Below are 11,742 nucleotides of genomic sequence, written 5' to 3' on the forward strand. Positions count from 1 at the left end.
TTTTCTATTTCTGTCTTGGGAGCCAAGCACTTTACGTCTTTAGTCTAAGATTTCCATGTTCAGGCAGTCTTAATCCCCCACTTCAAATCCCAGGCGTAGGTCTGATACCATAATTAGGCCAGGAGATGGTTCAGCCTCTCAGCCAGTACAGTCTCAAAACGAAGTTTTCCCTGATCTGACTCGGAAATTTCAGCCACTTGATCGCATCCCTTGGAGTAATCTTCGTCCCACTCGGGATATCCAGCACTACCCTTCATGTTGAGCAGGACAGCCATGTGGAAATGGTGCTTCAGGAGCGCAGGGCATAGCTGGTACTTGGCGGGAATGTTGTGGCGGCGAATCAGAGTTAGATTTTCGTATTGGGGGGCGTCTCGAAATGAAACCACCTGGTAACCATTCTACGGCTTCGTGTCAGAACGCGAAAATAATCTAAGAAATAGAGGGAGTAGAGAATACGTACATCGGGGTCGATCGCGATAGCATACTTATTAAAAAAATGATGTGCAGATGAGTCCAAGAGTAACCCGTTCTGGACCGATTTGATGCCCGACTCTGAAATATCGATATTGTCATCTGTAAGTTGCTGTTTCCATTTACCTGATACCCACTATAAAGCATATGTTAGAATGCATCGTCTACATCGAATATTTGGCTGTAGGTATACTATACCAATTCAAGGTGTGCGAGGGGAAATATATGGGCAGCTTCGAGGGCCGTGAAGTCAGGATCTGCTCGGCCAGTAATCACGCATCTGCCATCGCGGTTGCGGATTTGGTCGCGAAATTTCTCACTCTATTCAAGAACACCCGTTAGAAACCACTTATAATTGTTAGGGAGGTAGCAACTTACGCGGGGAGTGGCTGACGACCCAGATAGAGCTCGCGATACCGTACGGGGCAACGGCATCTGGCGGTTGACTGGGATTTTAACTGGCTCTCCAGCTGACTGAGGAGGACATAGAATCCAGGCTGGATCACATTGTTATTTGCCTGCAAGCTGATAGGGGGACCATGGCGGCGGACGGGGTCCTTTGGGTCTCCATTTTCAAGACAACGAAACGAGGCGAAGTCTTCGGCAGGAAGTTCAAAGACAATATCCATACGCTGGCTCATCTCTGCCCATGTGAGCGAGCCAGTCTGGAATGCACTGCTAATCTCGTCATTTTCGCTATTAAGGAAATGTATGTCACTCTTATGGCGCGATTCAATCCGATGACTTGGCATTTTGAGATGCCTGTCTTCAAATGTAGGTTTTTGAGGGTTGAAACATAAGGTAGAGGTTATGTGGAAAGATTATGGGGATTTATACTAAAAGTAGCCTCTAGCTACAAAGAACGTAAGGCAAACATAACAGAGAATCAGTGAAGTTGAATGCTCTTGGAGTGAATTTGAATTGAAAGTTCTCAGATATGAGTGAGATACGGTCCCGTAAGAAATGACGTCATGTCATCATCTCTTGTTTTCACGGAACTCAAGCTCATGCATTTTCGGGGAGATGAATTTCATTTGTTTCGAACTCTTGTCTACCCTACTGATTTCGTAGCATTTCTGCGTTTTGCTTATTTATACACCACCACAAACGCCACTCCGGCCTTTTTATCGTATATATGCAACACTATCTTACAACAATCACCCCCTACATATCAATACAGCCCTCAAAACAAGGCATCATCGCCATACTTGTCGGCCCCATGACGCCTCTCCCTATCATCATCGATCCTCTTCTCCCTCACAACCCTCCCGCCCTTAGTCCTCCTATCACCACGCCAAGGTTTCCCCCCCGTAATCTCCTTAACCCCCTCAAACCCCTCCTCCCCCATATCAACCTGATAAACATCCTTCCCACTCTTCCTCCTCTTCTGCGCCTCCACCATATCCCTCCCCTTCCACTTCCCCGCCTTCTTCGACGCCCTCATAACCTCCCTCGCCACATCCATCGGCTTCCCCAGTCTCGCCGTCCGCAGCACCCTCGTCTTCGCCCCCAGCGCCCACAAATCGCCCCACTTCGCCTTCCGCGCATCGCGGTACGCCTGCGCGCTGAAGGACTTGGGGACCGTCCAGCGCTCGAGCGTGCCAGCGGGCGTGCAGAGGTCGATGGATACGTGGCCGCGGCGCTTGAGGGGCAGGAGGACCATGCGTGGGAGAGAGAGGGTAGAGAAAGCGTCCGCGGGCTTCTGGGTGTGGTAGCCGAGGTCGGGGTCGGAGCCGGCTTCGTGGCCGGCGAATGCGGCGTCTGTGGCTGATTGGCCTTGGATTAGAGGCGCGGATAAGGATGAGGGAGAGGGATCGCGTGCGTCGACGCCGCGGCGTACAGCAATGTATGAGAACTTTGCGTCTTCGTGGTTTTTCCTGTTTGCGCCTAGGACGCGCTGTTGGAAGCCGGGGCGGATGTAGCGTTGGCCGAAGTGGCAGTAGTCTTTCCTCCCTGAGCTGATACCAGGCACGGGATACATTGGGCAGGTGAGGTGGTTGGTGCAAGGCGCGATGATCATGCCCTTGTCCTTTTCGATGTCTGGGTCGCCGTTATTGAGGTTTCCGTTGACAATATGTGTCGCGCCTGGCGAGGCAATATGCTTCTCAAGGAGCAACGAGCGAGCTTCGGCAATGGCCTCGAAACCTCTGGGAAGGCCCTTCTCGATTAAAATCAGGACACCACCATCGGGGTTCAGCAACGACCACAGGTTCCGGACTTGGTTCTTGCGCTTGAAGTCTTCTTTTAGTGGGAAGAGTGTGTGCGGTGCGATGATGACATCGTAGCTCTTACGGGCCTGGGGCTTGCTACCGTCCATTCGCCGCTCGTAGTTGGCGGAGTGTATGTAGTCTGGCAGCCTAGGGAGGAATGAAGTATTTTCAAGGACAACAGACATGCGATCACGCAGTGTCTCAGGCCCTGCAAGCACAGTAGACTTCCCAGGAACCTTTGTCCCTGCCTCAACAAGCCCTTCATCAGCCATAATATCCCACTCCGTCTGCATGATCTCCTTCCAAGCGATAGCGCCAGCACCACCAGCACCAGCATCAAGCACGCTCGGTCCCTGGCGGTCTTCGCGGAGAAGCATGTCTTGGATCCATTTAGGACCCAAACGCTTGCGGGTTTCGACGAGCGTTCCCATGACCGAGGCGTAGACGCCCGGCATAACGGCTGCCATGTACGCATCCGCTTCAATTTCGCTCATCCTATATTGCGACGCTTCGAGACCAATGTGCTTTTGAGGGAGCAGGCTGGAAGCGCTAGGCGTCGATGCAGAGTGTGGGAGTCCTGGGCCACCAAACGCCTTCTCCGCAGCTTCGGTCAAATGCTTGATATCCGATCGACGAAGTAACTCCGTTAGAGGCTGCACGAAGCTCTTTTCCGGGAGAAAGGTCGTACTCGGGTTTGTGCCAAAACGACCAGCCATGGTATACGGATGAGTGCGGATTTCGTCGCTATTGCTCCCAAACTCATCATCATCCCTTCCCCAAAAGTTGTCCTCCTCCATATCTTCCTCCACATCCTCGATACCCTCCTCATCAGCCACGAATTCCTCCTCCACATCTTGCGTCTCCTCTAGCGGTTGTTGTGCAAGCGCATTCTCCATATCTTGGCGTAGTCGCAGGATAGCGTCGACCTCGCGCTGGTTCTTGCCTTGGACGAGCATGTTCGCCTCCACAGCTTCTTCAACAGCCACCTCCATCTCTTGCAACTGCGCCGAGAGAGAACCCCGGGTATGTCCTGCGATTTCGTAGTCGACATTCTCTGAAGCATCCGCCTCTCCCAGCCCCTCACCAGCATACTCCTCTCCCATCTCGACCTCCTCAAATTCACCATCAGCGTTCTCTCTAAGAATCACATTACTGATCGGCCCATCCCACTCCCCACCCTCAAGATCCGCCTCAACAGTCTGCAAATCCTCATACGTCGTCTCCCTTAAAGGAGCCCCATACAGCCGCTCATACAACTGATATTCCTTCGCCGACAAAAAGTCCTTCGGCAACGTCTCCCCAAACGTCTGACGCGCATGTCTAACTGTCTCTTCAAGCGACCCCTTCCCCTCTGCTACATTCGAACTAACCAGTTCCGCATCCCTGAACCGCAATGTCGTCGAGAACGCCCTCAAGGAGGTCGGAGTGGCGATGCCGCGACGGATAGGACGCGATCGCGTTGGCGTGGTGGTGCGCGTAAAGCCGACTTCAAATAGGGATTGGAGATGGAATAGACAGGATTGACATGCCTGCGGCACTCTTCGTGCAGCGAGCATCGTGGATATTGAGTACGCTTTTTGCGAATGATGGGGAGGAGGGAGACTTTTCTTGAGAAGGCTGAGATATCATGGAAGGCTTGGGGCCTGAGGCGAATATGTTTATTTCAGGTCACTGTGATTGGCCATGAGGATTGACTAAGAATCAAGACCCCTGTACCTAAGCGGGACCTACCGACCTGCGTCCTGATAATAGTACGGCAACTACTACCAACCATAATGGCAGATCCATAGCCTCCTCAACAAGGCTGTACCCATCCAGAGGCCAATTCCCGCAGCATCAACACTTTCACCGTCCATTCTCAACCTCACCTCCAACCATGGCACTCTTTTAACACAACAAACACCCTCCCTCATCACCATGCCAGGCCATCTCCAACATCTCCAACACCTCCACCTCTCCGGCCTAACCCCCTACCCCACCGCCCAATCCCTCCAGCGCCACCTCGTCCGCGCCTTCCTAACCCACAAACACACCCCCTCCACCCCCCTCCCTCCCCCACCCTCCTCACCTTCACACCCCCCCCATCTACACCACTGGGCGCCGCGAGCTGCCCTTCTCCTACCCCCCCAGCCTGGTTTCCAACCTCCGCGCGCCTCTCGACAAAAACACCCCATGGGGCGCAGACTTCACCCCAGCTTCGAGGGGGGGATTGATTACATTCCATGGGCCGGGACAACTGGTTATCTACCCGACGATATCGTTGAATCACCCGCCGAGTTTTGGGAAGCCGATAAGTCCGCGCTGTTATGTGTCGTTGCTTGAGAGTGTGACGATTCGCACGCTGAAATACTACGGGATCCAGGGGTTCCGCACAGCTGATCCAGGGGTATGGGTGAACCCTAGACACAATCGGAGTGTTGCTGGACAAGAGGGAGGAGAAAAAAAAATCGCAGCCCTCGGCGTGCATCTCCGGCGCAACGTAACGAGCTACGGCGTCGGCTTCAACGTTAGCACAGACCTTCGGTGGTTCGATCGCATCGTCGCCTGCGGGATCGAGGGGAAAGGCGTTACCAGCCTTGCTGAGGAAGGGGTTATGGAGAAGACGCTGGGGGAGGTTGCGGGGGTTTGGGTGGAGGAGTTTGGGGAGGAGGTTGGGGCGGGGGTGAGGGCTGTGGAGGTGGGGGAGGTGTTGGAGCAGTTGGGGGTAAGGAGTTTGGAGGACCTGGAGGGGAATGGGGATGCTATTTAGGCAGAGATATATAGTGGTATGAGGTGGTTATCACTTTCGACGGGAAACCAAAAATCCAGCATACACGAGGCTGCCGACACCATAGCGTGTGGCGGCACAGCACATCCCACACCTCACGGCGATTGCATCTCGCAACACACACATCACATCATTCCCCGGAATTCGTAAAATTCGTAGCTCAACATGTCAACGTACTAATCAATTACCGTCGTCGTTTACTGTCAGAAGCACCGTTCGTCCCCAAACCACGTTGCACATCATCATCAACGCCCACTCCCACAAACCCCAAAGTTATATCATCATCGTCAAAAAAACAAAAAAAAAATAACGCGCAGTTATCGCTGTCCTCAAGACATCCATCAAATCGTTGCCTTGCATTTCGCTTCCCATAACGCCGCGTTATCAGAGCCAACATTTATTACTGTTGGAAATTTCCCAAGCTATGCCCCGCCCCCATCTTCTCATTAATCAACCAAACGCTCCCACCAGCCAACCAGCTCTGTTGAATTCGGCGTATAGCCCCTAGAGATAAGGATCTGCAGATGCTTATCTCGAATTAAGGCTTACGTGTCGAAACCATTTCCTCTCTCATATCCCATATCCCATGTCCCTTGACAGTTTGTTTCCTTTTCCTCCCTGATCCTTGTTGCCGGGTATGCCAGTGAATTTTGTTACGAAACTTGCGAGTCTGCAATCCCAGCCATCTCCTCTGGCTAACTTATGCCGATTTATGCCGCGCCGAGTCTCTCCTCGGTGCTTGAGGTCTTTCTTCGTCATCTGGACACCACTCTTCGGGCTGAAAGTTGGGGTTGTTGTAGTGTGCAGTGTTATAATGACTGTTCTTAAATGTGTTTGTCTGGAACGACGATTGCTGCGCCGATGGGTCATTCCAGTCGCTTTCATACTCATATTTCGAGTGCCTGAACTGGCTGCCTAGGTTTGGCGGTGGCGCCTCCGTCGGCGTGGGTGGGACAGCGCGAGTAAGCTGCGGTTGTGACGGCCCGCTATGTATTGGTAATGCTGCGGGAGGGAATATCGGTGTGTTGGAGGCCTGGGAAGGCACTGCCGATATCGGCGAGACAGACGGCATGGTTGGTGTTGACACTGACGTATCAAGTGAGTATGAAGGCGACATTACAGGCTTGCAGTCACCAAGTGCGGCATATGTCGGAGTAAACCCCTGGTTACCGAGAGGCGCCATTGATAGACCAGGTATGCCAGCAATACCCGACAGATCAAAGGAGTGAAAGTTTGTAAGTGGAGACGGGTCCTGGACACGGTTGAGGATACCAGCGCGGTTGACCTGGATATTCGCCGAAGCGGATGCCCCGTCGATGATCTGTTGTTGCCGCAAGGAAAGAACATGGGTCCTCTCCTTATACAAGATATCATAATGACCAGGACGGTATAACAGGTGGACCATGGGGGCTCCAGCGTGGATCGGGGTGCCACTTTCATCCTCAGCCTGGATGATATGGCTATTAACGTCGGTGCCCTCACTCCGGTCCAGATAAACTATCTCAACGGCGATACCAACTGGCTTCATTAGGACATCGATCAGAAGGGTCATGCCCAAGTGTTCAATCTCGGTTTTTGCGGGCTCAATCATGTTTTTGCTGTAGTTGTCGACACCAAGTCCATCTGGGATAAAATCTCTGTAGGTGACAGCGTTGGCCTTGAGCCACGCGCTGGCAAGCAGTCTGAAGTAGTAGATAATGGCATTGGAAATCTCCTCGTCGTTAAAGCGTAGGAGGATTATTGAATCCGAATCAGACGTCGGCCCCACATGCACCGTGGCAGCAAGGTCGCTCAAAAGGTTGAGCACTTCCTCTCTCATGTCCTCAAAGAGCCATTCTTGGTAGCCACACCATGTTTCAATGAAACTTGTTAGTGACATCATACGTGCGATCTCTTCTTCGAGCTGGTCTTTGCTACCCAGCTTCTGGAGCGTCTCGAAGTATGAGTAGCCAATCGCTAGAGAAGTCAGTACCTTGCTCCATCATAAACTGATCTGAGGATGCAAAATATATTTGCAGCTGAGTCTGGAAGGAAATGTGCAAGTGAATATATGAATGAGAATACATACCACGCCATCCACAGTTGCCATCGCCAAGTACAGGTCGGTAGTGGCTGTAAGTCTGCGGCAATTTCTTTGGGGCAGCAAGTCAGTAATGATTACTATACACAGGTGAAGCCAACATACCGCAGTTTTGGCAACGTAGATCGGGTCAGCTTTTGCGTATTCCTCCGTGATGGCATGACTGCTCTTCTTGGGCCTAACCAAGGGTCCCTATCAGACTGTAAGTTCATTGGGCTCAGGTCAAAGCAGAAACGAGGTCCTACTTTTAAGTCTGGTTGATACTCTCTTGCAAGCGCCTCTTGGGCCTCCAAGTCACCGGCAACAGGCGGGGTATTCATTGTGTTGTTGTAGCGCTGAGGTAGATTAAGTTGGTTCAAATTGCCGCCGAATGAGCCAACGGTGTTGAAGATCGGCTCGTCGAAGGTGGTCGGCCCTCTGCTGTTTAACCCCAGATTGGACGTCGCGGCTTGGAAGCTATAGTCACCATGTGGGTTATTGTTTGGTATTGAAGAGGTGTACGCAAAGGACGTGAACGGGGTCGCTTGCGGTTGAAACATCTCCCCGCTAAAGACTGGAAAGTCTGTTCCTTTATTGTAAAGTAGGCACGAACGGGAGGACGGAGAACGGAACGGAGAACGGAGAACGGACGATACTGTGCGTTTAAGGCGAAGATAAGCCACTAGTCGCTCGGGCTTTCGATATGTCCGTACTCTTTAATTTTGTGGTATGGAGTCCTGGCAGTGTATAATTCGTGTACTGCCCCAAGACGATATATGAATGCGCGATACGGTATGTTCTTTCAAAGCTCCAAATAGGCTCCTCTTTTATCAACGCTTTGTCGAGCTCGCGCAACAGCGAAGTGGAAGCCGGCAGTATGGATGGCAACGAGTGGCTTCGATGGCTGCGAGTGGCTTCGATGGCAACGAGTGGCTTCGATGGCTGCGAGTGGCTTCGATGGCTGCGAGTGACTTCGATGGCTGCGAGTGGCTTCGATGGCTGCGAGTGGCTTCGATGGCTGGGAACGAGTGTCAATAACGCATTAATTGCAGCGTCTGATGACGAGGGCGAGATAGTCAACGAGGATCAATTAACTATTCCAATTCCGCATCGGTTGCACCCGGGTATACCTGTTGCCGGATGACGGCCAAAGGGATGTGGAGGTCGTGGAGATACTGCGGAGGAGGAGTCTTCGGGCCAGATGAAGTCGGAGGATGGTGGAAGCGGGAAGAGCAAATGGAGAGAGTTGCAGAGCGAGAGAGCGCGCTCGCTTCGTCTTGGATGAGGGTCGACGGGGTATTTAGAGTAGCTCAGCGCCCGTGTAGTCTCCACCCTCATGCGTGCTGCCGTTGAGGAGACCCTTCTTTACCGGCGCAAAAGGCACGTCGCAAGATGAGAGAGAGAGGGGGGGGGGGGGGGGGGGAGGAGAGAGCTCGAAGGTGTATTGGGGAGGGATATCGGAGCCAATCTATTCTGTATCCTGGCAGCTGCGAGCTTCGGTGTGTTTATGCGACCACGGGCATGCTGAAACCGACAAATTCTGCACGTGAGTATAATTATATATATTGAGGGAGGGTAGTAAGTCGAAGGCTGGCTGATGATGGATGATTTGATGGGGGGGGAGTCAGAGTAGGGGGTAGGGGGTGAGTAGGGGGTGAGTAGGGGGTGAGTAGGGGGTGAGTAGAGTGTCGACCACTTTATGGCTTGTGATGGGCTGGCGTATGGGCTGGTGGGAGTTATTTTGATAGGACAGGATAGTACTGTACGTACGGTATGGTATGTATGGAGGGGTAGTACAATACTTTAGATACCTTACAATACAGACATCCTACATACATAAAACCTCATACATTATAGATAGCCGTAGAGAGAGATATATACTCCCCTGCCGACTAACTAAACTAAATGGACCGTGGGATGAGGAGTTATGGATATGGGTATGGGTATGGGTATGGGTATGGGGGGGTATTGGGGGGGAGGTTGATAGGTATGGGTATGGGGGTATGGGGGGGTATGGGGGGTATGGGGGGTATGGGGGGGTATGGGGGGGTATGGGGGGTATGGGGGGGTATGGGGGGGGTATGGGGAAGGGGTATGGGGGGGGGTAGGGGGATAGGTATTTGGGGGGGGGTAGGGGATAGGTATGGGTATTGGGGGGGGGCATAGCTGAGTCCCCGTTACAGCGCCTCCACCCATCCTCCACCATCGTCAACTCTCATCCACTTCATAATCCAACAATGTCACTTCCAACCAACACTTTTCTTGCCGAGACAAATCTCCAACCAACCTGAGCCGTAGCGCGCGGCTACTTCTCCACTGCGGCCTCCACTTACTTCAAATTACCATACATAGCGCTGGAATGGTGGAAAACAGTGAAAATAGGTACTTGTTTTCCTCAGAGACCTGTCTGACTGAAGGCCCTTTTTAGCCCCAGCATCTATGCTTGCCCACCGCAACACAAAAACGTACATCCCTAACACATCCTACCCTGTTTGTGACCCTTCCACCCGGTTACCTCTCGGTCGCGGCCAAACCTGATAATGGCAGGCGTTCGTGCTTTTCCCGTCTTACTCGGCTTCGGATGGTCGCATATAATGAACCGGCGAGATGCGCGAGCAAAGGGAGGGGAGGGCGGGAAGCTGCTGCATGGGATGGGCAAAGCAGGCAAGACAGTAAACTATCCAAGTTAGACTCGTTGGTCTGCTTACATGGGTGTACATAATCGAGGGGTCGCATGGAGCAATGGCAGCACCAACAATAGTCGTGAAGCACTTGGACAAGCCACCGCTTACCCTGCCACCCACACCCACACCCACAACCCACAACCCACAACCCCGCCGATTCACCGCACCCCCCCCTCGCAAGAGCTATACACTTCTGGTCCTCCATAATGCAGATCACTACTGCCCCTCGGCCAGGGCCAGACTAAACGGCCTCGAACGACGCCGGACCACCCACAGAGAGAGAGAGAGGGAGGGATGCCAGGGAGGCCAGGTTCATAGTCGGCAGCTAGCTCCCGCCTCGTCCCGCCTAGGCTGCGTCCTGATGCCCGGCGATTTGTAGAGGCAGGCCACCAACCCCCTCCCCCCCCCGAACAGCCCATGCATGGGAAAGGGAAGTCCCTCAACCTCAACCCCAGAGACCGGTCACACGTCCATTTATTGCTCTTACGCGCGCTGAAAACCAGCACGCAGAGCTATGGAAGCAGCCCTTGGCCGAGCTATGGTCACAAGCTAGACACGTGTAGTGGCAGGACGCTGACGCTACGCATACTAATGGACACAGTAAGCAGTAAGAGCTGATAGTCTGTCCTATCAGCCAGCAAAGTATACTACATAGCAGTGAAGGCGATTCGATGGTGTTTGTTTCATCGCATTACTAATCTTCCAAGAAACCCCATAGTCAATAGCCCCATAGTCAATAGCCCCATAGTCAATAGCCCCATAGTCAATAGCCGATGGTTTCATAACATCCACGGCATCACGGCTTCACGGCTTCACGGCATTCACGGCACGCATTTTTTATTACTTCTCTACTCCGGGACCCGCAAGGAACTGGAGGCCTCATGTCCTGTCCCCACTTGACTCTCTCCTTTCATCAGTCAAAGTTCCCTTTCCCACGGCTTCACACACACACACACAATCAACCCGCGATTAAATCCCCACATTATTCGGCAAGCGAGGAGAGGGGAGAGGGGCGCCAACTAGACCTACCTGCCTGTCCTTCGTACGGGGGTTACATACTAGAGGGTTTCGCTCAAATAGCATAAGAATAACATGATTTGCATATATTAGAATAGGTTTTAGGTTAAGCCATTGACAGGCTACCCTAAAATTGGCCTTTCTCTCTATAGTTAGTGCAATCACGTGAGTGTAATCTAAAGTGCTTTAGCTAAGTTATGTAATTGTATGTTCTTGTATGCACCTACGTTGCATATTTAATATTTATGTAACGCCAGGACATAAGAAGACCAAAAAACAGTCCCTATGTACCAGGTTTGGCATGCAATTGGAAATACGCTAGTAGGGATATTGCAAGGGTGTCAAATATCTTTCCTCTTTCGGTATGCAATCATGTTATGCAATCCGGTCAGGGCCCAGGTCCTGAACCCCCCCCCCCCGCCCTCCCCTCCCCCTATCGCGACAATTCGCACTGGGAGAGCCATCGAGTGCAGATCTCCGATTTCTGCCGGGGTCCCTCCACCCCAAGCACCCTCCCCACTCCCAATCCCCCAA

General features: G+C 52.5%; 4 protein-coding genes across 4 annotated transcripts; 1 reads left to right on the forward strand and 3 right to left on the reverse strand.

The window, feature by feature from the left end:
- Positions 1–113: 113 nt before the first annotated feature.
- On the reverse strand, positions 114–1,223 carry VC83_08423 (uncharacterized protein; the record flags this gene model as incomplete). The annotated part of the gene is made up of 4 exons (XM_024471975.1): positions 114–398; positions 461–607; positions 670–790; positions 850–1,223. The coding sequence occupies 4 exons, from the start codon at positions 1,221–1,223 to the stop codon at positions 114–116; spliced, it is 927 nt and encodes a 308-aa protein (XP_024320448.1).
- A 285-nt stretch (positions 1,224–1,508) lies between these two features.
- On the reverse strand, positions 1,509–4,237 carry RSM22 (37S ribosomal protein S22; the record flags this gene model as incomplete). The annotated part of the gene is made up of 1 exon (XM_024471976.1): positions 1,509–4,237. One exon carries the CDS (start codon positions 4,235–4,237, stop codon positions 1,655–1,657), a length of 2,583 nt encoding a protein of 860 aa, XP_024320447.1. The 3' UTR covers positions 1,509–1,654.
- A 361-nt stretch (positions 4,238–4,598) lies between these two features.
- VC83_08425 (uncharacterized protein) lies at positions 4,599–5,430 on the forward strand (the record flags this gene model as incomplete). Its single annotated transcript, XM_024471977.1, has 2 exons — positions 4,599–4,685; positions 5,044–5,430. 2 exons carry the CDS (start codon positions 4,599–4,601, stop codon positions 5,428–5,430), a joined length of 474 nt encoding a protein of 157 aa, XP_024320446.1.
- On the reverse strand, positions 5,372–8,419 carry VC83_08426 (uncharacterized protein). Its single transcript, XM_024471978.1, has 4 exons — positions 7,774–8,419; positions 7,634–7,720; positions 7,517–7,580; positions 5,372–7,404 (listed from the first exon to the last, which is right to left on the reverse strand). Exons 1-4 carry the CDS (start codon positions 8,065–8,067, stop codon positions 6,149–6,151), a joined length of 1,701 nt encoding a protein of 566 aa, XP_024320445.1. The 5' UTR covers positions 8,068–8,419; the 3' UTR covers positions 5,372–6,148.
- Positions 8,420–11,742: the final 3,323 nt, after the last annotated feature.

Source organism: Pseudogymnoascus destructans (genome assembly GCF_001641265.1).
Source record: "Pseudogymnoascus destructans isolate 20631-21 unplaced genomic scaffold scaffold_26, whole genome shotgun sequence".
NCBI classification, from domain to species: Eukaryota; Fungi; Ascomycota; class Leotiomycetes; order Thelebolales; family Thelebolaceae; genus Pseudogymnoascus; species Pseudogymnoascus destructans.

Excerpts from the sequence above, each read along its gene's own strand:
- VC83_08426 (XM_024471978.1), bottom strand. The coding sequence starts at position 8,067 with ATGTTTCAACCGCAAGCGACCCCGTTCACGTCCTTTGCGTACACCTCT. Across the intron at positions 7,721-7,773 it reads AGTATCAACCAGACTTAAAA|GGACCCTTGGTTAGGCCCAA; the intron begins GTAGGACCTCGT and ends ACAGTCTGATAG. Across the intron at positions 7,405-7,516 it reads TGGCAACTGTGGATGGCGTG|CGATTGGCTACTCATACTTC; the intron begins GTATGTATTCTC and ends TGACTTCTCTAG.